The 27,975-nt window shown below is 47.4% G+C and overlaps 1 protein-coding gene across 1 annotated transcript in view; it reads right to left on the bottom strand.

The window, feature by feature from the left end:
- Nucleotides 1–13,606: 13,606 nt before the first annotated feature.
- The window catches only part of DSCAML1 (DS cell adhesion molecule like 1), a 346,512-nt gene continuing 332,143 nt past the window's right edge, over nucleotides 13,607–27,975 (bottom strand). The window contains exons 22-33 of the mRNA XM_082410986.1: nucleotides 25,514–25,631; nucleotides 24,970–25,133; nucleotides 24,576–24,674; nucleotides 23,638–23,826; nucleotides 22,928–23,215; nucleotides 21,313–21,468; nucleotides 19,500–19,530; nucleotides 19,233–19,351; nucleotides 18,779–18,931; nucleotides 17,935–18,129; nucleotides 16,403–16,714; nucleotides 13,607–14,634 (exon numbers count right to left, since the gene is read on the bottom strand). Coding sequence (XP_082267112.1) covers nucleotides 14,168–14,634; nucleotides 16,403–16,714; nucleotides 17,935–18,129; nucleotides 18,779–18,931; nucleotides 19,233–19,351; nucleotides 19,500–19,530; nucleotides 21,313–21,468; nucleotides 22,928–23,215; nucleotides 23,638–23,826; nucleotides 24,576–24,674; nucleotides 24,970–25,133; nucleotides 25,514–25,631 — 2,291 coding nt within the window. The 3' untranslated portion in view covers nucleotides 13,607–14,167. The remainder of the gene's footprint in view (nucleotides 14,635–16,402; nucleotides 16,715–17,934; nucleotides 18,130–18,778; nucleotides 18,932–19,232; nucleotides 19,352–19,499; nucleotides 19,531–21,312; nucleotides 21,469–22,927; nucleotides 23,216–23,637; nucleotides 23,827–24,575; nucleotides 24,675–24,969; nucleotides 25,134–25,513; nucleotides 25,632–27,975) is intronic.

Genomic DNA, 27,975 nt, shown 5'->3' with positions numbered 1-27,975 from the left:
GTTCATGAATTGGAAGGCTATAGTTAAAATGTCAGTACTACCCAAAGCCATCTATAGATTCAATGCAATCACTATCAAGATTTCAATGACATTTTTACAGAAATAGAAAAACAACACTAAAGTTTATATGGAACCACAAAAACCCTGAATAGCCAAAACAATCCTGAGAAAGAAGAACAAAGCTGGAGGCATGATACTCCCTGATTTCAAACTGTATTACAAAGCTATAGTAATCAAAACAGTATGATACTGGCATAAAAATAGACAGATCAGTGGAACAGAATTTAGAACCCAGAAATAAACCCAAGCATATACAGTTAACTAATATTTACTAAGAGAGCCAAGAATACTCATTGGAGAAAAGATAATCTCTTTGATAAATGGTGCTGGGAAAATTGGATATTCACATTTAAAAGAATGAAACTAGACCCTTATCTTACACCACTCACAAAAATTAACTCAAAATGGATTAAAGACTTAAATATAAGACCCGAAATCATGAAACTCCTAGAAGAAAACATAGGAAAAAACTCCTTAACATGGGCCTTGGCAATGATTTTTTGGATATGACACCTAAAGCACAGCTACAAAATAAAAAAATAAACAAGTGGGACTACACCAAACTAAAAATCTTCTGCACAGCAAAAGAAACAATAAAGTGAAAAGAACCTATGGAATGGGAAAAGATATTGTAAATCATATATCTGATAAGGGGTTAATAGCTAACATATTTAAAGAACTTATACACCTCAATAGCAAAACCCCCAATAATCCAATTAAAAATGGGCAAAATCCTGAAGAGACATTTTTTTCCCCAAAGGAAAATATACAAATGACCAACAGGTACATGAAAAGATGGTCAACATTACTAGGCATTAGGGAAATGCAAATCAAACCCACAAAGAGATATCATCTCGTGCCTGTTAGAACAGCCATCATCAAAAAGATGAGAGATAACAAATGCTGGCAAGAATGTGGAGAGAAAGGAACACTTGTGCATTGTTAGTGGGGTTGTAAATGTGTACAGCCACTATGGAAAACAGTAACCTCAAAAAATTAAAAATAGAACTACCATATGATCCAGCAATTCCACTTCTGGGAATATTTCTAAAGGAAATGAAAACACTAACTTGGAAAGATATCTCACCCCCACATTCAAAGCAGCATTATTTATAATAGAAAAGACATGGGAACAAGCTGAGTGTTGGATAAATGCATAGAGAAGTTGTGGTATATACATACAATGGAATACTATTCAGCCATAAAAGATTGAGGAAATCCTGCTATTTGTGACAACATGGATGGACCTTGAAGGCATTATGCTAAGTGAAATAAGTCAGACAGAGAAAGACAAATACTGTATGATCTCACTTATATGTGGAATCTAAAAAAAAAAAAAAAAAATCAAAACTAAAACAGAAAACATTTTGGTTGTTGGACTGAGGTTCTTTGACCAGCACCAGTGCTCTGAGACTGAACCACATATGTTTTTGTTTTCATAGGAGTTATACTTTCTTACAGGTAATTATAAAGATATGAGAGTATCCATGCTAAGTGGTGAGCAGAGTGCTTAACACAGTAGACTCTCAATAAAGAGGAATATCATATGATGTCGCTTATATGTGGAATCTAAAAAAAAATGATACAAATGAACCTATTTACAGAACAGAAACAGACTCACAGACTTAGAGAATGAACTTATGGTTACCTGGGGGGAAGGGTGGTAGGGAGGGATAATTAGGGAGTTTAGGATTGACATGCACACACTGCTATATTTAAAATGGATAACCACCAAGGACCTACTGTATAGCACAGGGAATATTCTGTAACAACCTAATGGGGAAAAGAATTTGAAAAAGAATAGATACATGTATATGTATAACTGAATCACTTTGTTGTACACCTGAAACTAACACAACATTGTTAATCAACTATACTCCAATATAAAATAAAAGTTAAAAAAAAGCAGCAGTTATTATTGTGTTACATTGTATTGTTTTCTTGTACCTTGGGACACTATGCTGAGAAAATCAAGATTTCATGAGGCCTCAGTCTTCACTGGTCTTCCACTCCTTGACCATTTCTTCCACTCTTTACCTGTCATCCATCTATCTAACATATATTATGATTTTATTAAGTCAGGCACTGTCCTAGGTATAACTGGGAAGGGATAGAGCCGTTCTCTGCCCTTGGTGGTACCAAGACTTTGGGTAAAAGTCAGAGGGGTAGATCAAGCTTAGTGTAAGGGGGACTTTCCTAGCAGAGCTGTCCAAAGGTGAACTGTGCTGGCTTGGGAGGTGATGCATTCTCTATCAGGAGGTAAGCACGTGAAGGACAGACGATCTTTGCTAATTGCAGAAGGGATTCAAGATCTGGATGGAAGTCTGAACCAGGTAGCCTTGAAGGCCTGTTTGAATCCTGAGATTCACTGATTCTTAGAGACACTAAAACCAAACCTGGATCACCTCCAGGGTAACACACATCTGGCAGCTGTTGCCCCTTCTGCCCGAGAGCATTGCTGCCACTGCCCAGAAGATATGGATTCTGGGAGGAAGAACAGAGCCCTGACTGGTCCTCCCACCCTCCTCTCCTACAAACAAAGCTACCCTCCTCTCTGAGCTCATCAGTTGCTGTTCCCCAACACTTTGCCTGCGTAGATGTGAGTGAAGGGGAGATGGCATGTGGGGAGATGCCCTGAACCTGAGTTATGGAGTGAGGGTTTCCATGGAGAGCCAAGTTCCTCCTCATCTTCTGCATAAATTAAGATGCTGTTAGCTGTTGTAAAGATAAACTCCCAAATCTCAGGGGCTTAATACAAGTTTTTTTTTTCCCCCTCATAGAAAGTCCAGTTGGCATTGGTAGGGGTAGAGGGGCCTATGCTCTGCACAGATGTATAGGAACCCAGGCTGAGTGAAGCTCTGTCATCTTTAGTAAGTGGCTTCTGAGCTCACCTTTGGCATTGACATCCAGTTGGAGAAAGTGGAGGGTGGCTAAGCCAGCTCTGAAAATAACATGTATCAATTCTACCACATTCCACTGGTCAGAACTTAGTCTTAGGGCCCTATCCAGAAGTCAGGGGACTAGGAACTGTAGTCACCAGCAGGGCAGCCACTTCCCAGCCATTATGTACTGTGGAGGGGGAGCACGAGGCTTTGGCAGACAGCTAGCTGTCTCTGACATATTCTGTTCCCCCAGGCCTCCATTTTCAGGACTCTGCCAGTTTGGACACACACCAGACAGTGAGCCCCTTGAGCTTAAGAATAGATCCACTGGCCCTTTGCATCCCCACTGCTTAGCTCAGTGGCAGGGCATAGGAAGGGTTTCAGTGTATTTAGTGAGTGAATAAATGCTTGGGTATCATCTTTCTTGTTACAAATACAGATGTCTGGCAGAAAACAGTTGGGCAGTTCCTCAAAAGTTAAACATAGAATTACTATTTGATCCAGCAATTCTACTCCTAGTTGTATACCCAAAAGAATTAAAAGCAGGGATTCAAACAATTACTTATACACCAATGTTCATAGCAGCAGTATTCACAATAGCAATATTCACAATTTGCAAAAGGAAACAACCCGTGTCCATCAATAAGTGAATGGGACAAAAAGTGTAATATATACACACAATGGAATATTATTTAGCCTTAAAAAGGAATGAAATTCTAATACATGCTTCAACATGGGTGAACCATGAAAACATTATGCTGAGTGAAAAAACCTAGACAAAAAAGACAAATACTGTATGATTCCACTTATATGAGTTTCCTACACTAGTCACATTAACAGAGACAGAATGTAGAATGGTGGTTACCAGAGGCTGGGTGGAGGGGAAAGGGAGCTAGCGCTTAATGGGTATAGAGTTTTTCTTTGGGATGATGAAAAATTTCTGGAAATGGATAGTGGTGATGTTGCACAACATTGTAAATGTACTTAATGCCACTGAACTGTACACTTAAAAATGGTTAAAATGATCAGTCACAAGAAGAAAACTGGAAAATTCACAAATATGTGGAGATTAAACAACATGCTACTGAGCAACAAATGGGTCAATGAAAAAATCAAATAAGAAATTAAAAAATGACTTGAGACAAATGAAAATGGAAATATAACATACCAAAATTTGTGGGATGCAGCAAAAGCAGTTCTAAGAGGGAGGTTCATAGTTATAAATACCTACCTCAGGAAACAAGAAAAATCTCAAAGCAACCTAAATTTATACCTTAAGGAACTAAAAAATGAACAAATGAAGCCCAAAGTTAGTAGAAGGAAGGAAATAAAGATCAGAGTGGAAGTAAATAAAATAGAGACTAAAAAGACAATAGAAAAAAAATCAATGAACTAAGAGCTGGTTGTCTGAAAAGATAAAATTGGTAAACCTTTAGCTAGACTCATTCAGAAAACAAGAGAGGGCTCAAATTAATACAATCAGAAATGAAAGAGGAGGGAATTCCCTGGGGGTCCAGTGTTAAGACTCCACACTTCCACTGCAGGGACCTTTGGTTTGATCCCTGGTTAGGGAACAAGGATCCCACAAGCCAGGCGGTGTGGAAAAAAAAAAAAAATTAAAGAGGAGGTATTGCAACTGATACTACAGAAATAGAAAGGATCTTAAGAAACTACTATGAACAATTACATGACAAATTGGACAACCTAGACAAAATGGATAAATTCCTAGAAACATACAAACTTCTAAGACTGAACCATGAAGAAACAGAAAATCTGAATAGACCAATTACTAGTAAGGAGATTGAATCAGCAATTAAAAAGCTTCCCACAAACCAAAGTCCAGGACCAGATGGTTCACTTGTGAATTCTACTAAATATTCAAATAAGAATTAATACCAATCCTCCTCAAAATCTTCCAAAAAAATAGAAAAGGAGGGAACAAATCCAAAATCATTTTATGAGGCCAGCATTGCCAAAACCAGGCAAGGACACCACAAGAAAAGAAAATTACAGGCCAACATCCCTGATGAATATAGACGCAAAAATTCTCAACAAAATATTAGCAAAAATAATTCAATAATACATTAAAAGGATCATACATCACGATTAAGTGAGATTTATTCCCAGGATGCAAGGATGGTTCAATGTCTGCAAATCAGTCAACATGATACACCACATTAACACAATGAAGTATAAAAATCATATGATCGGGCTTCCCTGGTGGCGCAGTGGTTAGGAGTCTGCCTGCCAATGCGGGGGACACGGGTTCGAGCCCTGGTCTGGGAAAATCCCACATGCCGTGGAGCAACTAAGCCCGTGAGCCACAACTACTGAGCCTACGCGTCTGGAGCCTGTGCTCCGCAACAGAAGAGGCCGCAACAGTGAGAGGCCCGCGCACCGCGATGAAGAGTGGCCACCACTTGCCGCAACTAGAGAAAGCCCTCGCACAGAAATGAAGACCCAACACAGCCAAAAATAAATAAATAAATAAATAAATAAATAAATAAATAAATAAAATCATATGATCATCTCAATAGATGCAGAAAAAGCATTTGACAAAAATCCAACATTCATTTATAATAAAAACTCTCAACCAAGTGGGAATACAGGGAACATACCTCAACAGAGTAAAGGCCATATATGACAAACCCTCAATTAACATCATACACAACAGTGAAAAGCTGAAAGCTTTTCCTCTAAGATCAGGAACAAGACAAGGATGTCCACTCTTACCACTTTTATTCAACATAGTATGGAAGTCCTAGGCAGAGCAATTAGGCAAGAAAAATAAATAAAAGTCATCCAAATTGGAAAGGAAGAAGTAAAACTGTCACTATTTGCAGATGACATGATATTGTATATAGAAAACCCTAAGGACGCTACCAAAAAAACTGTTAGAATAAACAAATTCAGTAAAGTTGTAGAATATAAAAATCAATTTACAAAATCTGTTATGTTTATATACACTAATAACAAACTATCAGAAAGGGAAATTAGAAGACAACCTCATTTACAATTGTAACAAAAAGAATAAGATCCCTAGGAATAAATTTAACCAAGGAGGTGAAATACCTGTACTCTGAAAACTATAAGACACTGATGAAAGAAATTGAAGAAGACACAAATAAGTGGAAAAATATTCTGTGCTTATGGATTGGAAGAATTAATACTGTTAAAATGTCAATAATCCCCAAAGCAATCTACAGATTCAATGCAATCCTTAACAAAATTCCAATGGCATTTTTCATAGAAATGGAACAAACAACCCCAAAATTTGTGTGGCACCACAAAAGATGTCAAGTGGCCAAAGCAATCTTGAGAAAGAACAGCAAAGCTGGAGGCATCATCCTCCCTGATTTCAAACTATATTACTAAGCTATAGTAATCAAAACAGTATGGTGCTGGCATAATAATAGACACATAGATCAGTGGAATAGAATAGAGAGCCCAGAAATAAACCCACACATATATGCTCAATTAATTTACAACAGAGGAGCCAAGAATATATGATGGGGAAATTACAGTCTCTATAATAAATGCTGTTGGGAAAACTGGACAGCCACATGCAAAAGAATGAAACTTGACCACTATCTTACACCATACACAAAAATTAACTCAAAATGGGTTAAAGACTTGAATGTAAGACCTGAAATCATAAAATTTCTAGGAGAAAACATAGGCAGTAACCTCCTTGGTATCATTTTTGGTGATGATTTTTTGGATCTGACTCCAAAAGCAAAGGCAATAAAGGCAAAAATAAACAGGTGGGATTACATCAAACTAAAAAGCTGCTGCACAGCAAAGGAAACCATTAACAGAATGAAAAGGCAACCTACTAAATGGGAGATAATATTTGCAAATCATATATCTGACAAGGGGTTAATATCCAAAATATATAGAGTACTCATACAACTTAATAGAAAAAACCAATCTGACTAAAAAATGGACGGAAAATCTGAATAGATATTTTTCCAAAGAAGACAACACAGGTGGCCAAAGGTACATGAAAAGGTGCTCAACATCATTAATCATTAGGGAAATGGAAATCAAAACCACAGTGAGAGCACCTCACCCCTGTTAGAATGGGTATTATCAAAAAGAAATAACAAGTGTTGGTAAGGATATGGAGAAAAGTATACTCTTGTACACTGTTGGTGGCACTGTAAATTGGTGTAGCCACTATGGAAAACTGTACAGAGGTTCCTCAAAAAATTAAAAATTGAACTATCACATGACCCAGGAATTACACTTCTGGGTATTTATCCAAAGAAAATGAAAACACTAATTCGAAAAGATGTCTATACCCTCATGCTCACTGCAGCATTATTTACAATAGCCAAGACATGGAAGCAACCTAAGTGTCCATCAATGAAGAATAAAGAACATATGATATTTACATACAATGCAATACTATTCAGCCATAAAAGAATAAAATCTTGCCATTTGTGGTGATATGAATGGAGCTTGAGGGCATTATGCTGAGTGAAATAAGTCAGACAGAGAAAGACAAATACTGTTGTATTTGAATCACTGTCAAGGGATTCCATGATCTCACTTATACATGGAATATTAAAACAACAACAACAAAACCCCCAAACTACAAGCTCATAGATACAGAGAACAGATTAGTGGTTGCCAGAGGCAGGGTTGGGGGTGTGTGGGTGGTGGAGTGGGCTAAATGGATGAAGGGGGTCAAAAGGTACAAACTTCAGTTATAAAATAAGTCATGGGGATGTAATGTATAGCATGGTAACTATGGCTAATAATACTGTATTGCGTATTTAAAAGTTGTTAAAAGAGTAGATCTTAAAAGTCACAAGAAAAAAATTTGGTAACTATGTATGGTGACAGATATTAACTAGACTTATTGTGGTGATCATTTCACAATGTATACAAATATCAAATCATGTACATACAATATTATATGTCAACTATACCTCAATAAAAAAGAAATATGTTCTTCATGAAAAAAAGTTAAACATAGAATTACCATTTGATCCAACAATTCCACTCCTAGTTATATACCTAAAAGAATTGAAAGCGGGGACCCAAACAGGTACTTATACACCAATGCTCATAGCAGCAGTATTCACAAACAAAAGGAAAGAACCCAAGTGTCCATCAATAAGTGAATGGGATAAAAATATGTGATGCATACATGCAATGGAATATTATTCACCCTTAAAAATGAATGAAATTCTGATACATGTTACAACATGGATGAACCTTGAAAACATGCTGAGTGAAGTAAGCCAAGAGAAAGGACAAATACTGTGTGACTGTGATTCCACTGACATGAGGCATCTAGAGTAGTCCAATTAATAGAGACAGAAAGTAGAATGGTGGTTTCCAGGAGCTGGGGGAAAGGGAAATGGGGAATTAGTGTTTAATGGGTACAGAGTTTTTGTTTGGGAAGATGAAAAAGTTCTGGAAATGGATAATGGTGATGGTTGCACCACAAGGTGAATCTACTTAATGTTACTGAATTGCACACTTAAAAATGGTTAAAACATTAAGGAAACAACCTCATTTACCACTGCATCAAAAACAATAAAATACCTAGGAATAAACCTGCCTAAGGAGGCAAAAGATCTGTACTCTGAAAGCTATAAGACACTGGTGAAAGAAATCGAAGATGACACAAACAGATGGGTAGATATACCATGTTCCTGGATTGGAAGAATCAATATTGTCAAAATGACTATACTACCCAAGGCAATCTACACATTCAATGCAATTCCTGTCAAATTACCAATGGCATTTTTCACAGAACTAGAATAAAAAAATTTTAAATTTGTATGGAAACAGAAAAGACCCTGAATAGCCGAAGCAATCCTGAGAAAGAAAAATGGAGCTGGAGGAGTCAGACGCTCTGACTTCAGACAATACTACAAAGCTACAGTAATCAAGACAATATGGTACTGGCACAAAAACAGAAATATAGATATTGGAAGAAAGCCCAGAGATAAACCCATGCACCTATGGTCAATTATTATGACAAAGGAGGCAAGAATATACAATGGAGAAAAGGCAGTCTCTTCAATAAGTGGTGTTGGGGCTTCCCGGGTGGCGCAGTGGTTGAGAGTCTGCCTGCCAATGCAGAGGACACGGGTTCGAGCCCTGGTCTGGGAAGATCCCACATGCCGCGGAGCAACTGGGCCCGTGAGCCACAACTACTGAGCATGCGCGTCTGGAGCCTGTGCTCCGCAACAAGAGAGGCTGCGATAGTGAGAGGCCCGCGCACCGCGATGAAGAGTGGCCCCCACTTGCCGCAACTAGAGAAAGCCCTCGCACAGAAACAAAGACCCAACACAGCCATAAATAAATAAATAAATAAATATTAAAAAAAAAAAAAAAAAATAAAATAAGTGGTGTTGAAAAAACTGGACAGCTACATGTAAAAGAATGAAATTAAAGAACTAAATGTAAGATCGGATACTCTAAAACTCTTAGAGGAAAATATAGGCAGAACACTCTGACATAAATTTCAGCAATATCTTTTGGGATCCACCTCCTAAAGTAATGAAAAGATAAACAGAAATAAACAAATGGGACCTAATTACACTTAAAAGCTTCTGCACAGCAAAGGAAACCATAAACAAAAAGAAAAGACAACCCACAGAATGGGAGAAAATATTTGCAAATGAAGCGACTGACAAGGGATTGATCTCCAAAATAAACAAACAGCTCATGCAGCTCAATATCAAAAAAACAAATAACCCAATCAAACATGGGCAGAAGCCCTGAATAGACATTTCTCCAAAGAAGACATACAGATGGCCAGAAAGCACATGAAAAGATGCTCAACATCACTAATTATTAGAGAAATGCGAATTAAAACTACTGTGAGGTATGACCTCACACTGGTCAGAATGGCCATCATCAGAAAGTCCACATACAATAAATGCTGGAGAGGGTGTGGAGAAAGGGGAACCCTCCTACACTGTTGGTGGGAGTGTAAATTGGTACAGCAACTGTGGAGAACAGTATGGCGGTTCCTTAAAAAACTTAAGAACTACCATATGACCCAGCAATCCCACTCCTGGGCATATATCTGGAGAAAACCATAAGCTGAAAGGATACATACACCCCAATGTTCACTGCAGCACTGTGCACAATAAGCCAAGACATGGAAGCAACCTTAATGTCCACCCACAGATGAATGGATAAAGAAGTTGTGGTACATATATACAATGGAATATTACTCAGCCATAAACAAGAATGAAATAATGCCATTTGCAGCAACATGGATGGACCTAGAGATTATCACACCAAGTGAAGTAAGTCAGGAAGAGAAAGACAAATATCACATGATATCACTTATATGTGGAATCTAAAAAATGATACAAGTGAACTTATTTACAAAACAAAAACAGACTCACAGACTTCAAAAACACACTAATGGTTACCAAAGGGGAAAGGTGGGGGGAGGGATTAATCAGGAGTTTGGGATTAACATATATACACTACTATATATAAAATAGATAATCAACAAGGACCTACTGTACAGCACAGGGAACTCTACTCGATATTCTGTAATAATTTATGTGGTAAAGGAGTCTGGGGGCTTCCCTGGTGACGCAGTGGTTGAGAATCTGCCTGCCAATGCAGGGCACACGGGTTCGAGCCCTGGTCTGGGAAGATCCCACATGCCGCGGAGCGACTAGGCCCGTGAGCCACAGCTACTGAGCCTGCGCGTCTGGAGCCTGTGCTCCGCAACAAGAGAGGCCGCGATAGTGAGAGGCCTGCGCACCGCGATGAAGGGTGGCCCCCGCTTGCCGCAACTAGAGAAAGCCCTCACACAGAAACGAAGACCCAACACAGCCATAAATAAATAAATTAATTAAAAAAAAGAGTCTGAAAAAGAATGGATGTATGTATATGTATAACTGAATCACTTTGCTGAGCAGCAGAAACTAACACAACATTGTAAATCAACTATACTCTAATATAAAATAAAAGTTAAAAAATTTTAAGAAATGGTTAAAACGGTAAATGTTATTTTGTGTATCTTTTACCACACATACAAAAAGTACAAATGCCTGGGTTGAATGCCTGCAAATTGTGATTCAGTTGGGATTGGCGAGATCTGGGCTTCTTTGTTTTTTTAACAAGCTTCTCAGGTGAATCTGATGTGCAACTAAGATCCACTGGTCTAGCTCTGGTTTTTGGCAGAAGGGAGAGAGCAAAGGCATGCTCTCTCAGAAGCCTTTCTAGAGGGCTTTTTGAACTCTAGGGTGCATATGAATCCTCTAGGGATTTTGCTAAACTGCAGATTTTGATCCGGTGGTCCTGGGGTGAGGAATTCACATTTCTAACAAGCTCCTAGGTGATGCGGCTGCTGCTGGTCTGTGGACCGCACTTTGAGTATCAAGATGCTAGAGACACATGGTGGTCTTGTCTGTGGGGGACAAAGTGGAGATCTGGGAAGGAGCAGGAAAATGCGTAAGATGACGGCTCCAGATACAGAGTTCAGTGATGATGAGCTGGGGATGACTGAGCAGGAGGTGAGCTAATCAGTGAACTAGCTTCTGGGTACTGTTCAAACAGGCAGGCTTGTGGTTTAGCTAAAGAACGCATCGAGGTTAGAAATCATCAGCCCACAAAAGTGTGTGGATTTTGCACGAGTCTGTCTGAATTTCCAGAACTCGTGTTTCTTAGTAAGGGGCCCAGCTCAACTGAGCACAAGTGAAACTGGCTCTTGCTTCACTGCTCTGTTGCCTCTTCAAGTCCTTTTCCCTCCTACACGGTCCACCTCGGGTCCAAGGCCTTCTCCAACAGAGCCCCAGAGCTGAAAACCTCCCCTGCTATGACTGTCCCTGCCAGACTCAGCCCTTCCGAGCTGCCCACTCCATCCAGCTCAGCATGGAGAGGCTCCCCTCCCTGAATGGCTAACAGTTCCACACTGGCTGCTTTCCCGCCAGTGAGGCCAGCTGGGTCACCTGGTCCTGGCAGAGTGTTCACCTGGCATCATCCTCGGGGCAGAACTGAAACTCAGCCTCTGAATAGTGAAACATGGGGCAGGATGGCCCAGTGGTTAAGGAATCAGACGCTCTTGGTTTGAACCTCATCTCCATCTCTTCCTGCTCCTCTAACCTTGGATAACTTACTCGGCTCTCCAGGGCTCCAGTTTCTCACCTGCCTAATGGAGATGGTGATGCCGACTTCCCAAACCTGCCGTGAGTTTACATCAGCCAATCTTCAATGAGAACTCGGGGCTTGATCATTGGGCCTGCAGTTTGAGAAGTGACCTGCAGGTGGCGCATGCAGCCCTGGGGAGGTAGCCCGTCCTCCAGTGATGGAAGGAGTCTGGAGGGCCTTTTCTCACTAATGCCGCTAGCAGGTTCTCCGGGTGCATCCTGGCTGTGGGGGCTGAGAGGGAGTCTCCCCAAGGGCCTAGGAGTCACCCAGGAGCACATAACCTCTGCCCCCTCCCCTCTTTCATGCCAACAGCCCTCCCCCTGCAATGTAGTTACCCGTGGGTGGGAGGTCCTGTGTCTGCACTTGCTGGGGCTCAGGAAATGTTTGTGGAATGAGCTGCTTATTGGAAAGTGCTTCTATCCAAGGTCATGCATGCCAGGGAGGGCTTCCCTGTGGCCCAGACTGACGGGTACAACTCACATCCTGCACACACCTTCCTTTCCTCCCTCCCTCCCTCCCCCCCCTCCCCAGCCCTGGGGTCCCCTTCCCTCTTCCTTCTCTCCGTTTTGGGGAAGGGGTGGTGGGAACAGCAGGGCCCAGGCTCACCTTCCTTCCAGATTCCCGGTCCACAACTCAGTCTCGACTTTGGGTGCTGAGCTCAGGAGCCCCCTTTGTACTTCTGAGGAACACTTCCTTTTCACCCAGGGGGCCTGGCCACCGTGGAGGGGCACTGTGAACTCCACGCCCCTGGGCTTTTGCCTTCTCCTGGGTCTTTTCCCTCTCCTCTGCTTATCCAAACCCTCACGTCCTTGGAGGCCCAGCTCACGTGCCCTTTGACCCTCTTCTCAGAAACGGCTCCTTTGCGTACCTGCACGTGGGTGTGATTCCTTCCACCTGGAATCTAATTGCAGCTCCTCTGACACCAGGTGCCCGCTGCCTCATTCTCTCTGGCTGCAACCCATTCCCCTCCTCCATGAGCCCTTTTCACCTCTCTGACCTCTGATGACCTCACTCCTTCTCCCTTTGGTCTTATCTTGTCCTAACAGTCAGCCCAGAACTTCAGGCTCTGGCCGGACCCCCAGGGTAATATATTCTCTCCCTCCCTTCCCAGTTTAGAGGCATCTCTTACACAACTTAACTGCCCACTAGCGGTTAGCGTAGCTTTGTTCCCCTGGCTACGCTGCTTTCTCCCAAAGGAGAGAAGCCAGTAGACACAGCCTCCCACTCCCATACCAGCTCCCCAGCCCTCTCACCAAGGTTGCCTCATTTTACCAACAAGCAAACTGTGGCTCAGAGGGGTTTAGGAGCTCGCTCAAAGACACACAGCTGGTCCTCCGTAGGGCCCAGCACAGAAGTGCTCAAGGAGGCGGCTTGGCTAATGGAAAGCCTTTTAAAAAGTTTAACGTGCTGAGCTAAAGCCCGGCTTCTCGAAGTCTCTCCCTGAGAGACAGACGGCCTGGTATAGGGGCCTTTCCTCCCTGCCTCCCCACTGGCCCTTGCCAAATGGGAAAAAAGCCACCATGTAGAAACATAACCTTTATTGCACACGGCGCTGGGTCTTTTTTCATAGAAAAAGGTATCAACACATAAGCATCTGCAAATTGAAGCAAGTCCTGGTTTTCTTGGAACAGTAAAATCGCATGCAGTGTCTCTGAGTTGGGATTTTGGTCTTTGTCAAAACCACCTAGATTGGAGGGAGGGTGAGTAGGAGGGAAAAATTGCTGAGCCTTTGTGCCTCTGTCTCAAAATAAGGTGAGAGAAATATATAGATATATAGCTTGTCGATGTGTTCCTCTCCCTCTATATATGTATATATCTCTCCACACATATTTTGTGGGGTGGGGAATTTGACTCGCACTGTCAAATTCTTTGTGCCCTGGCTTCATGGAGAAGAAGAAAATAGTTTCATTTGTACAAAAGAGTTCTATGTACAAGCGTTCATGACTTGGGGGTTGTCTTTCCCTTGTTGGTTGGTTTTTGTCTGTCAATTTAATATAAATAATGCAGGAAATCAGCCCAGCTGGTGTGTGAGGGCTGGAGGTGCAGACAGGTCCAAGCGGAGGGCCACTCTTCTGGTTGTGCCCCTACACCAGGGTGTAGGATTTGGAGTAGGCCCCGGCCCCCTGCTTCTGAGACCTCCCTACCCCTGATGTGCTCATCTCGAGAAGTGAGTCCCTGGAGCCCCCCATTTTGGTGTGTGGGCCCCCGGCCCGCGGAGGCTCAGTGCTGGGGGCCGGAGGGGCGGCACTGGGGGCAGCCGGGGGCTCGGCAGGGGTGGGACCGGGTGCCGGGGGCGCCGTGCCGGCTGGGGGAGCTGGCATGGCCAGAGTCCTCTGAGGTAAGGTGGCTGTGGCGGCGGCCCCCGGGTGTGGGAGGCCCAAGGGCTTGCTGGCGGGGTCCAGGGTCAGGTGGCGAGCCTGGGGCTGGTAGGTTCGAGCCAGGTTCCTGATGGAGGCCTCGCGGGGCGGGACCACGGGGCAGGGCTCCCGCCCGTCTGCCTTTCGGAAGAAGGCCTCCGACTTGGCGTAGAGGGGCAGGTTACAGTAGTCACCTGGAATGGAGGAAGCAGGGCGTGTTAGCGGCAGAGGCCTCTTGGAACCAGCGGCCAGCTTCTTCCCCTACCCCTACCCCTCAGTCTTCTCCCTGACCTGGCATAGGAGTCCCCCCACTAGACGGGCAGTAAAGAGTCGAGGAAAGATGCGTTACTTGACCTCTCTGAGCCTCAGTTTTCTTATCTATGAAATGGGGATAATCATATTTCCCTACAGGAGTACTGTGAGGAGGGAATGAGATAAAGTAAGGAAAGCGCTTCAGTACAGTGGCTGGCGCACAGCAATGCTCAGTAAATTGATCCCCATTGTTAATTGATCACTATAGCCGATCAGCGTCAGCTGGTGGAGAGCTCATTTCTAAACAGGGCTGTCCTAAGAGCTCTGGCTGTTAGAAAGCATTTTTTTTTTTTTTTGGCCATGCCGCGTGGCTTGCGGGATCTTAGTTCCCCAACCAGGGATCGAACCCAGGTCCATGGCAGTGAAAGCGCCAAGTCTCAACCACTGGACTGTCAGAGAATTCCCTAGAAAGCTTTTCTTTACTACGAGGAGGAAAGGAATGTCACTCCCTGTCACTTCCCCACATTCAGCCCGATTCTGTCCTCTGAGGCCCCCAGAACAAAGCCTTCCCCTCTTTCTTACGCAGCCTTTCAGACATCTGAGGTCAGCTACATTTCCCCGTCCCTCTCCTTCGTCTCCTCTTCTCCAGGCAGAATGTTCCTAATGTCTTAAAGTGCCCCCACGGGACAAGCTTCTAGGACCCTCACATGCTGATCCCTCTGCCCTGTGAGCACGCTCGCCTGTGCACGTGCCTCTCTCCCGTCCACTGTGCCAGGCGCTTTCCTTAGGTCACCTCGTTTAGTCCCCACAGCCCCCTGCATAGGTTAATACCTGCCTGCATTTTGCAAGTGAGGAAACTGAGGTTCAGCGAGATTAAGTAGTTTGCCCAAATTCACACAGCTACACAGGGAGGGGGAGTCATTCAGGGCTGCTCGTCTCCTAAGTCTTTATAATTTCTGTTACCCCAGGCTCTTCTCTAGATGACCCTGAGCCCCTAGGTCAGCACGGCCACTTAGCAAGGCCAGTGCTGAGCAGACCAGATTGCCTGCTTTGACAGCCTGGGCCTTGCACCCTGTGGCCCTAATGTCTGCTGGGGGGCTTCCCTGCTCCCCTCCCCCTGGTTATCCTAGACCTGCCCTGCTGACCCCAAAGGACATATGCTCTGGCCAGGCCCCTGGAGTCAGATGGTTCCCAGTCAGGCTAGGTCATTGCCCACCATGAGGTTTGGCCACCATGGGCTGAACTGCCAGGATTGCTCCTTTGGGTCTAGATTAAGTTCAAACAGTATTGAGACCAATGGCCATTGGGCAGCTGACCCCATAAGCAGTCTCTTTCCATCCTGGCATAGCTTCAGATTAAGGGAATGATCACTACTTAATGAGAACCTACTATGTGCCAGGCACGTATATCATTTCTAATGATCCTTACAACAATGCAAAGTATATGCTATCAGTTGCATTTTACAAATGAGAAAATTAAGGCCAGAGAGGTTAAATGACTTTCCCAAGGTCACAGCGGTATTAAGAGGTTAAGTCAGGATGTGCGCCCTGATCTGCTTGCTCCCAAGTCCTTGTTCTTTGCACTACCCCCTGACTGCCAAGGAGCCGTGCTGGGCTGGCAGGACCCAGGTGCAGTTAGGGTTAGGTCTAGCCAGGGCTCGTGGGGTTTGGGGGCAGGGGACACAGCAAGGGAGGTGGTCTGAGCGCTCACTCTTGTTGGCCCGGTGAGGGATGGGCACAGCCACATTTTTGCCCCGGTCGGCATCCTGGGGCTTGGGTGGGGAGGCGGTGAAGCGGCAGATGCCAGGCTCTGAGGGTGTGCTCATGGATGTCATGCTGTCAGCGTTCTCATTGGTGCCTGTGGTCATCTGGTCAGAGGAGCTGTCGGAGATGAAGCATTCAGTGATCTCAAACTTGGCGTGCTGCAGTTGTTCCTCCAGCTTGGCATGCTCATAGGCCCGGGCCAGCTCCTCATAGGTGGAAGAGGCGCTCTCAGTGGACACCATGCTGTTCCGTCCTTTGTCTGGGAAGATGGAAGGCACAGAGTTGAGGGGAAATGAGTGGCACACCCCATATTCATTGCAGCATTATTTACAATAGCCAAGACATGGAAGCACCTGTATGTCCATCGGTGGATGAATAAAGAATATGTGAGATATATATATATATAAATATATATAAATATATATATACACACACACATGTACACACACACACAAAATGAGATATTACTCAGCCATAAAAAAGGAAATCTTGCCATTTGGGAAGATATGGATGGACCTTGAGGGCATTATGCTAAGTGAAACAAATCAGACAGAGAAAGACAAACACTGTATGATCTCACATGTGGAATCTAAAAAACCCCCAACAACAACAAACAAAACCCCCAAGCTCACTGATACAGAGAGTAGATTGGTGGTGGCCAAAGGTGGGGGGTGGGAGTTGGGCAAAATCGGTGAAGGTGGTCAAAAGGTACAAACTTCCGGTTATAAATAAGTCATGGGGATGTAATGTACAGCATGATAACTATAGTTAATAACACTGTATTGAATGTTTGGAAGTTGCTAAGAGAGTAGTTCTTTAAAGTTCTCATTATAAGAAAAAAAATTGTAACTATACATGGTGATGGATGTTAACTAGACTTACTGTGGTGATCATTTTGCAATATATACAAATATCACATCATTTTGTCATACACCTGAAACTAAATGTTATACGTCAGTTATATCTCGATAAAAAATAAAGTGGGTTTATGGGGAAAGGGTGTAAACGAGATCAGACTGAGCAGTTCCCCTACCCATAAGCCCAGCAGCCATCTGAAAGCCTGACTATGGAGTGGACCAGGCTCACTAGATCCTGCTCTCCGCCTGTGAAGGTAGTGGTGGTGGCAGAAGTGGGATATTTGATGTGCTGCCTAATGAAGGGCAGAACATCTTTCATTCTTGATAATCAGCATCACCCTCTGAGCAACACTTAGCCTTTTCTCCAACAAACATCATGTGTACCATTTTCTCTGTCATCTTTTGGGAGAGCAAAATGAAATCCTTGACCAAGCAGAGCTCTGCTAGGTCAAGTGTTTTTGTCATAGCCACAGAGTGAGTCAATGACCAGCTGGAAATGAAACGGACCTGTGCCTTGGACTCCAACGGGTGGCGGGTAGGAGGTGGGAAAACCGAAGGTGGAGATGGGTAATGGGGGAGCTGGAGGAGAGTGAGCGGAGTGCAGGCAGGTCCTTGGGCTCACCTGTGTCCTGGGAGAGGCTGGCACTGTAGCTGTCACTCTCGGTGACAGTGACACCATGCTGGGAGCCCACAGTGCGCCAGTCGGAGGTGAGGGTGCGGGCGGGTGTGGAGGCCTGGCACTTGGTCAGAGTCCACTGGCTTGAGTACCGGTTCCGGGTGCTGTGGGCTGACTTTACATTCTTCCTGGACACTGGATCTGCACAGAGGAAGCAAGGGCTAGTACCCTCCAGCTGCAGGCATTCAGGCTTGGGCAGCTGGCATTAACCAGAAAGGGCAGCAGGAGCAAGGGAGGAGGCAGAAGCAGCCACAGAAGCTCCCCTGGGAGAGCTGAGCGAGCTGCCTTTCCTGACCACACAGCTATCTGTGCGGGAGGAGAGCAACAGTGTCAGGCAGTGGGCGGCGTCCTAGTCCTCCCCGGCCACCCTGTCTTCTCCTTCAGCCTGGGAAGAATGTCACCTCATCTCCTGCTGCCTCATGACTGTCCATTCACTACAGTCCTGGATGTATTCATACAGGATGAATACATACAGTCCTGGATGTATTCTATGCTTATGTCCAGAGTCACAGTGGAAGATGCAGAAGGCCCTTGGAGAGAAAGAACAACTAACCCTCTCAAAATTGCTAGGTAAGGAAACTGAGGCCCAGAGAGATAAGGTTAGTGACATGCCCAAGGCCATAGCTAGTGAGTCTATAATCAAGGTCTCTAGACTCTAATTCCAGTGCTCTTTCCCTTCTTCCATGCTGCTCCTCCCTCCTTTTTTTAAAAAAAATGTCACCTCTGTCTTATGCTGTGCCCACGAAACCCCCTGTGGGAGGAGGGCTGTCTCCCCGGGGATAATGCATACTGGTGCCTGGCCGGATGTCAGACATGTCGATGAGGGGTCCTGTGCTCTGGATGAGGGCTGGGTGGTGCAAGGAGACACCGGTGCAGAAACTCTGAGGGTTGACAGCTTGGCTGAACTCAGCATCAGTCACAGGGATGGTGGCCTTGTCATCTCCTGGGGGAAGAAGTACAATCAGCAGCAGTCCTTCCCTTTGGGCACCATCTTTGCTTCCCAAATTTCTCTTTGTCTTTATCCAACAATGAAACCAAGAAAGATCAGGTCAAGTCTTCCCATAACGGAGGAGGAAACCTAGTCCTTGAGAGAAGCTGCAGCGAGTTCCTAGGTTGTTGAGTTGTTGATGGGGCTGCTTCTGGAACCCTGGGCACTGTGTGAGGACTGCTGGTTGCCCTTCGTGGGATGTGGCCTGGGGAAGCACACTCAGCAGGACAGAGAGCTCACGGCACCTGTCACTCACCCAGCTGCTTGATGCCCTCCTTGTCCTCGATGAGTAGCTGGACCCTGGGGATGTCAATGTGTAGCCGTGGGCCCTGGGGTGGCCCCTTCACGGGGGTGTCAAAGCTTCGGTTGTTCTTGCTGTGGAGACAAGGGCTGGAGGTGGGTGACTCAGCAGCCATAAGGGGTTGGGGGAGGGGTTTTGCAGGACAGTGGGGTCTTAGAAACCTGTACCCTGAAGGGAGGAAGGGGGAGGGGAGGAGAGAGGAAACAGCTGTGTGACACCCACCTTATCAACATTTCTGCCAAACTCTTTGCATCTGCAAAACAGTAGAGAGAGGGGACTGAGTGAGAATGGAGTCTGAGAAGGATGAGAATTGGAAGAGGCATGGGGAACAAGGTGGGAGAACTTCCTAAAATGGGGCCAGGGCTTGTCTCCTGGGAAGAAATATAAGGAGTTCTGAGACAGTCCAAAACATAAGGTCTCACTGCTCCCAGTTCAGGGTTTGGCTCAGTTCTGCTTTCCTTCCCTCAGATTTTTATCTAATAGGGAGATCCTTCCCAAAGCAGAGGGTATGTAAAGTGCTCCATCAGCTTCCTGAATTGACTCTAATCAAACAAAACATCATAGCAGTCTGGAAATGGGCATCAGTGGTAGGTCTATCCTCAGTTATCTGTTGGGGAGAGGAGAGAGTGGGGAATGAAGTAGAGGGGGTCAATGGGTATCTCCAGATGACATCAACCAAGAAGCTTCATTTCCTTCTCTAGGGCATCTGTCCCCAAAAAGTCCATGGATGGATTTGAGGGTCACTGTTTTGTCTCAGAGGAGCCTTGAATAGGTTCAGGACTCTCAGGTTAGGAATTGATAAGAGAGGAGAAGCAAAGGACCCAGGTAATCCCCTAGACCTCTGATAACTGAGAATGATCTGTTAGATCGAATCTAGCTTCATGAACGCATTCAACCATCTATCTACCCACTCATCCATCCATTCATTATTGATCTATCCACCTGTCAATCCATCCCACCCATACATCATGCATTCATTCAACTACCCATCCATCCATCCAGCCAGCCATCCACTGATCCAACCATTCATCCATTCAACCATCAACCCATCCAACCATCTAATCATCTGTACAACCATGTATTCAACCATTCATCCAATCATCCATTCATACAACCATCTATCCATCTTATCATCCATCTATCCATCCAAGTATCCATCCATCCATCCATCCTTCCACTGATCCAACCAACTAACGATTCAACTATCAATCTATCAACCATCCAATCTTCCATCAATCCATCCAACCATCCATCCATTTAACAACCATTAAACACCGACTGAACCATCCTTTCATCTACCCAACTCCTAAACAAACACCCTAGGCAGCCTTAGTCATTCCCTCTTCTGTGCTATTATTGTGCCTTGGCTGTGAATTCTATAAGGGCATGGGCTGTTCCTTCTTCATTCATCTTTACAACTCCAATATCTGGCAGTATCTACGATACAGCAGATACTCAATAAATGTTTTCCAGATGTGTGAACAGACATTTATTAAGCAACTAGTGGGTCCTGGGGAAATCAAGGTAAATCAGACCCATTCATGCCAGGCTATGGTAGCAGGTGTTGGGACAGGGGATGATATTAAAAATATTTAGCACCTGACAAGGCATGGAAACAGCTCAGTCAAACCAGAGCAAAGTCCTAGAGGCCACTTGCAGGTCTACTCTTTAGTGGCTGGGTCCTAGGAAAGTCTCGGGGATCCTATATGAGAGAATGGAGCATCCAGGGTAGAAGGGAGCAACATCTATTTACCAATCAACATGGAAATGTTTAAATATTTTAACAAGCAATATGGTTTTACCACTGTGTACCTCTAAAAGTCAGCCCTGGTGAGGGCAGGCACAAAGTCCTGGGGGCATAGAGGAGGAAGCAGTGAACAACTAAGGGGTTTCAGAAGGCTGGAGTGGCAGCTCTCCCTTCAAGGGGACACGGGCACTCTCCCTTGTCCAGATGGTGCTGTGAGCCAGTGGAAAGTGGCCAGCGTGGCTGAGGGTCAACACTCCCTCCCAGGAAGCCCATAGGAAACTCGCCCACCTCGGAGTCGCTTCAGCCGCTTCTCTTTCCTCTTCTTGCGAACGATGAAGAGCAGTGCCACCCCCAGGGTGGCCAGGATGACTGGGCAGCCAATGGTGAACAGCTTCTTCACGTCGTCCCCCTCGCCTTGTGCAGACTTGATGGGCGGGATGGTGCCTGAACAGGGGTGAAGAAGGGAGTCAGACGTCCCTTATGAGTTGAGTGTTATGCAGAGTCTCACGGGCAAGGTAGCCCTTGGACCTCTTTTGCTGCCTTTGGTCTCACTCTGATCTCTACTTCCTGGTGCAGAGCCCCAACTCTCCCCTCTGCTCCCCCTAATTCTGGTCCCATCAGGACAGCCATGAACAGTTGTGTAGTTTTTATACTGCATATGATATTAATAACTTCCTTTTAGAATTTTCCTAAAGTCTCTCAGAGATAGTCTACTGCTTGTTGGAGTTCAGTGTTCATTTCTAGAACGCTGAACTTAGATTCCCACATCCAGCTGGTAAGGTTGAGGGGGATGGTGAGGACCGTAGGAGAGAAAAGTCAGGGAAGTGGGATCCTGTGCTCTCTTCCCCAGATGGAGGCGAAAGCCACTAAACATCCTGCATTCTCTCCCTGCTCCCCATCCCGTGGGCAAAATCTGCTAACCTGGGGGGCTGCAAGGAGGCAGTGTTGAGTTCTCCTGCTGACATAGCCTTCTGTCAAGCCCTGAGGCTTGCTGGTTTCAAAACCTCACTTAAGAGTCATCTCCTTCATGAAGCCTTCCTTGTTTGAGCCCATCCCCTTCCGATACCACTTTCATTCTGTTTCCTTAACACATAGGTAGACTCAATTTAGCTTGTGACAGCTGGTCCCTATGAATTCAGCCCTCTATGTGCTTAAATGCATGTGTGTGCATGAGTGGGAGGTGCCCCCATGTGGCAGATACCAGTTAGTACTCACTAAACATCTGTGTGCTCATCTACATTCCCCAGACTTCCTGGCAGTTCGGTTAGAACCATGTTACTAGTTCTGGACAACAGAGTGCGACTAGAAATGATGAGTATTACCTCTTGGCCAGGGCAGTTAGGAACTGCTGTGCCTTTTTTCTCTCTCTCTTGTTGGTGACCACGGAGGCTACATGTTCAAGATGGCATAGCTAAAGGTGGTGGCCAGCCAACCCTCACGAGGTGTTATGAGAGTGAGAAACAAATCTTTATTGAATCAAGCCATGAAGCTTTTAGTGTTTACCTGTTACTGCAGCACAGGCTACCCTGTCTTGGCTAATGTACCATCTGAGCAAAGGGTTCTTATAGGGCAGGACTGCAAGTGCCTCTCTACTTCCCTCTCATCTCTTTGAAGCAACGGACAGCAAGGGTTGCACCTTCAAGGGCCCTCTGTCTTTAGCGTTACTGACCTGCTCGTCTGCCTATCCATCTGTGTTGGTCACAGGTATATCTACCCACTTACCTGTCTACCCGTCTGCTGCTCCTTGGCCTGTCCTTTGCTTGCTCATTCACCTGTCAGCCTTTGTCCCTGACTGTAGTCCTGCCTCTTTGCTACTTGCGTGTCTATCTCTCTACGTGTCTGCCTCTCTGCCAGCTTCCCTGGCAGCACCCTGCTCCAGCCCTGCCCACCCTTTCCGACTCACTGCCATCGTAGTCCAGGGTGGCGAACTGGGCGGTCTCGTTGCCACAGCCAGCGCTGTTGCAGGCCCTCATGCGCAGCTCGTACCACGTGGCCTCTCGCAGCTCGGTCAGAAACACCTCCCCGGACCTGTTGGCGCGCAGGCCCTGCCAGGCCCAGGTGCCCTTGGGCCGGTACTCCAGCACGATGGCTGTGATAGGGCAGCCCCCGTTGCTCCAGCCCTGCAGGTTAAGCCGAGCATGTGTGGAGTTGATGTGGGTGAAGAGGTGCTGGTCTTTGCTGAAGGAGGGCTCTGGGGGGCCAGACGGAGAGAGAGAGGTTAGAGAGACTGGGAAAGATTGCCCTGGGGCAGCTGGGACCACAGTGGCTCCAGGGGATCAGGGGGAGGTGCAGATGGGAGTAGGGATGCTCCAGGGGACAGAGGGGGAGGAAGAAGAGGAGGGAGAGAAGGACGAGGGGAGAAGGGAGAGAAGGACAAGGAGAGGAGGGAGAGAAGGACGAGGAGAGAAGGGCCTGGCCAAGGAGGAAGACAGAGGCAGGAAAAAGGAAGAGGTGAGCCACCCATCTGCCATCCCACCGCAGGGAAGTGGGGCCAGTTTCTCATCACAGATGCTGCAGTGATGGGAACCAGGTGGAGTCTCCCCTCGAGTCTCCATGCTTCCCTGTGCCCTCCTTCCCCACCCCAGCAGCCTTCCACCCCGTCCTGGGCCTTACCCCGCCCGTGGGTCTTGGCCTCGATGATCTCACTGATGCGCCCGGAGCCCACACTGTTCTTGGCCGCCAGCTTCACCTTGTACCAGGTGCCACACTTGAGGCTGTCCAGCCTGAAGGACCGCTCGCTCGAGCTGACGAACACATCCTTCCACTCCTCGCTGTTGTCCACCGAGTACTGCAGCACGAAGCCTGCCCGGGAGGTTTGCCTGGCTCAGGTCGGGCAGGGCAGGGCCTGGGGTACCCCAACAGGCATCATGGGGCTGGGCGCCGCAGGGGGCAGGGGGTGCTTTGGCCATTGGGATGGGGTGGATGCAAATTAGATGCAAAACAGACAGGCCCTTGGGTGAGTTGTAGGGCTCTCTCCTGTCAGCGCTTGTGTTAGGGTTGAGAAGCCGAGGTGGGGAGGGGAGCAGAAACCAGAGCTGTGAGGCTTACAAGGGGTCCTTTTGAGACCCTACTACTCCATATTTAGTCCCCTGGCCCCAGAGCGTGAGCATCACTTGGGAGCTTGTTAGACATGCAAATTCTCAGCCTCTGCTCCAGACCCCCTGAATCAGAATCTGTGCTCTTACAAGATCCCCTGGTGATTCATATGCATGTTTAAGGCTTGAGAAGCACTATCTAGAACATTTGTCTACTTTTACAGATGTGGAAACTAAGGCCCAGAGAAGAAGACAGGCTTCCTAAGAAAACAGACGTCCTCAGATTCGCACAGCTCACCAGTGGCAAGGAGGGTGGGTGTTCTAAAGCCCAGACGTCTAGGCTGGTATATTTTTCCATGGCACTTGGGTAACTCCCGTGTGGTCTGAATCACCCCTCCCTCATTATTTCCTAAGCATCATGAGGACAAGCAGTGGGAGTGAGTGAAGCCCCTTCTCTGCCCCTGGGCCCAGAATTCTTTCCCCTGCCTCCCCCCTTCTCATCCAGACCCCTCTCACCTCGGATGGAGCTGCCCCCATTGTCACCTGGAATCCAGGTCAGGGTGATGGACGAAGCGGAGGTTTTGGAGACAGTTAGGCGGGGTTGGTCCGGGGGAACTGTGAGGGGAGAGCCACCAGCCCACACCAGAGGGTTCATCTCTGACACTGGGGTGGGTTGAGGGCGAGGGGCTGGCTCTCCCACCCTCTTGGTGCCACCCTCACTCCTGCTCATTCTCCTCTCTAGCCCTCCTGCCTCCTCTCCCACGGGGACCCTCTGATCCACCAAGGGTCTGTCTCCCCAGTGGCAGGTCTTCTTCTTCCCTTCGACAACCCTCTCTCTCACACGATGGACTTCCTGCCACTCCTCCATCCCTGTCCCCAGCGGATCCCCACCCGCCGCGCAGGGTCTCACCTTGCACCAGAAGGTTGACGATGATGGTGTCGAAGCCCCCAGTGTTGGTTGCTGTGCAGGTGTAGTAGCCCGAGTCCTCAGCCTTCACGGCGCGCAGCAGCAACGTGCCGTTGGTGTGGATGAGCCGGTGCCCATCCATGGACACGGGGATGGCCGAGTCTTCGCTGCGGGGGTGGGGGATGGGTTATAGCAGGCAGCCCCTCCTCCGGGGGCCTCCCCCAGGTCTGCAGGCAGTTAGAGCTGGGAGCAGTCGGGGGCTGGCTCGGGGACCCTGGTTTCTTGGGCTGTTACTCAGTGCTTCCCGGGCATATCCAGGAATCTTGGCCTCTTCAATCACCCAGGGAAGGGAGATCCTTGGCAGCCAACAGAGGGGAGCCAGGGATGCCAGGCCTGTGTGTGAGAGTGGTAGCTGTGTACCTGGCTGGGCCCCCTCAGGGCTGGAGGTGACTGAGTCGCTGGAAGGGAGGGACATTGGTTCTCTTCATGGCCCTTCTGCTGTGCCCATCCCCGGGGGTCACCTATCCCTGCAGGGTCCCGCACACACCTGTCCTTGGTCCACTTCACGGCGGGGGCTGGGTCTCCCACTGAATTGCAAGGCAGCCGGACATCCCTCATCCAAGGTGTGGTCACGGTGCCCCCAAAGGATATGATCTTTGCTGGGGCTACAGGAGAGAAAGGATGAGAGACACCCCACTTTTACCACCAACACCGCACTGGCTCCCCTTTCTCAGGGCTCCTGAATTTACAATTCAAGTCCTCCTTTCCCCTACCTGACCGCTACCTTGGGCTTGGGGTGGGGGGAGAGTCTAGGAAATTTCAGATGGGAGTCATTGATTCAACAAACGTTTATCAAATACCTGTTTGGGCCAGGTTCACAGGAGGCTCTGAGGAGCCACAAAATGCGTAAGATCCGTTCCCTGTCCTCAAGTTGCTCACCCTCCGAGAGGGAGACAGACACTTAAAAAAATCATTAGGGGGCTTCCCTGGTGGCGCAGTGGTTGAGAATCCGCCTGCCAATGCAGGGGACACGGGTTCGAGCCCTGGTCTGGGAAGATCCCACATGCCGCGGAGCAACTAGGCCCGTGAGCCACAACTACTGAGCCTGCGCGTCTGGAGCCTGTGCTCCGCAACAAGAGAGGCCGCGATAGTGAGAGGCCCGCGCACCGCGATGAAGAGTGGCCCCCGCTTGCCGCAACTAGAGAAAACCCTCGCACAGAAACGAAGACCCAACACAGCCAAAAAAAATAAAATAAATTAATTAAAAAAATAAATTAATTATACTGTTGGATTCTCTCTCAAGTAAAGTATCACTTAAAAAAAAAAATCATTAGGGTGAAAAATACTATGGTAGGGGGAGAGACAAGTAACCCTTGGAGCAGAAAGGAGGAGGAATGAACTCTGGCACTGCAGTGGTGGTGGAGGTGAAGGCCGGGGCGGCTTCTGGAATTGGAAACTTTGACTTGAATCTTGAAGGCAAGAAGGAATTCACCACACAGAGAAGGAAAGGCATGTCGGAAGGGGGAACGGCACTGAGTAGAGGCACGGGGGCCTGAAACACACGACGAGTGGGAGGATCCTTTGGGGTGACCAAAGCCCAGGGTGAGTGAAGAGGGGGCAGCAGAGCCGGGGCCAGAGCGGTGAGCTGGAGGAGAGCATGGAGGGCTCTGCTGGCACCTCAAGGAGGCTGGGCTTCCCCTTGAGGTCACGAGGAGGCTTACAAGTAAGTAGTGATATGTTCAAAGTAGAGTTTTAGATAAATCCCTGGCTGCTTGCAGAGGATGGTTTGGTGGAGGTGATCTTGCAGGATGAAGACCAGGGACAAGACAGTGGCTGGAGTGTAGGCGAGAGGTGATATAGGGTGGTGGAGAACAGACTAGGGGCTCAAGGGAAGAAATGCCAGGACGTGGGGTCTCCCTAGTTTTGGGGAAGAGATAGAGGGGGAGGTGAGGGTGACTTCCAGGATTCCAGCTGGGCCAACCAGATGGGTGCTGGTGCCCTCGTGGAGTTGAGGCACACAGGAGGAGGAGCAGGGTAGGTGGGAGAGACGGGAAGATTCTGCTCATGCTAAACCTGGGGGACACCCACGGGGGTAGCTGGAAAGCCGTTGGATATAAATGTTTTGGAGCATGAGAGAGATGACTGGACCGCACTGATGTGAACTCAGCAGCAGAGTGACTGAGGTCACCAGGAGGGGGACTGCAGATTGACAGAGGAGTGGCAGAGCCCTGGGGTCCACAACATGCAGGCGCAGAGGAGGAAGGCATGTCCCCGGGGAGACAGGAGCACGCTGAAAGGACCCTGATGCACAGGCGGCATCACAGAAAGCAAAGGGAGGCAAAGATGCCAAGGCCCCAGCGAGAAGGTAGTCATGTCAGGCACCTTGGAGATCTCCAGGCCCAGGGTTGAAAGTGTTAAATTAACCAAGCAACCACGTGCTTCGGGGGGCCACAGTCAGCCCCACTGGGCCACGGGACCCTTCTTGGGGAGAGGGAAGATGTAAGGTGGCTGAGGAAGCAGTGCTTAGAGGTTTAGGTGCAGGGAATGGAGGTTCCTCTCCTCTGAGGGCAGCGCCGGGACGATGGGCTTGGGAGAGTAGGTGAGGTCTGGAGGGGCCGCCGAGGAACAGAAGGCTGCCTGGGGCAGTGGAGGACCGCCGGGGGCCAGAAAGACGTGGACTGGGCAGAGGGTCCCAGCGAAGACAGCCTCCATCGCGGGCAGAGGGAAGTGTTGGGGGCCTCGGGGATGGCGCCAGGGGCTCTAGAGATCCCGTTCTAGACCCAGTTCTGCCCTGTGGCTGGGACTGCCTCCTGTCCCTCCACCTCCCAGGGCTGCCATGAGGACAGAAGAGCATGATGTCCACATTCGAGGAAGTACGAAGCCCTCTGGGAACGTGTTCCGTTTAATTTCCACAGGGGAAGGGGCCAGCCTTCAGCCAAGATGCCCAGGCTCTCAGACCATGCTCTGGGCCAGCGCCAGCTGTCCTGGGAGGATTGGAGGCCCTGGGTC

This window comes from Balaenoptera physalus (assembly GCF_965194825.1).
Source record: "Balaenoptera physalus genome assembly, chromosome: 10".
Lineage (NCBI taxonomy): Eukaryota > Metazoa > Chordata > Mammalia > Artiodactyla > Balaenopteridae > Balaenoptera > Balaenoptera physalus.
The sequence above is the reverse complement of the archived record's forward strand: the minus strand, read 5'-3'. Positions and strand labels throughout refer to the sequence as shown.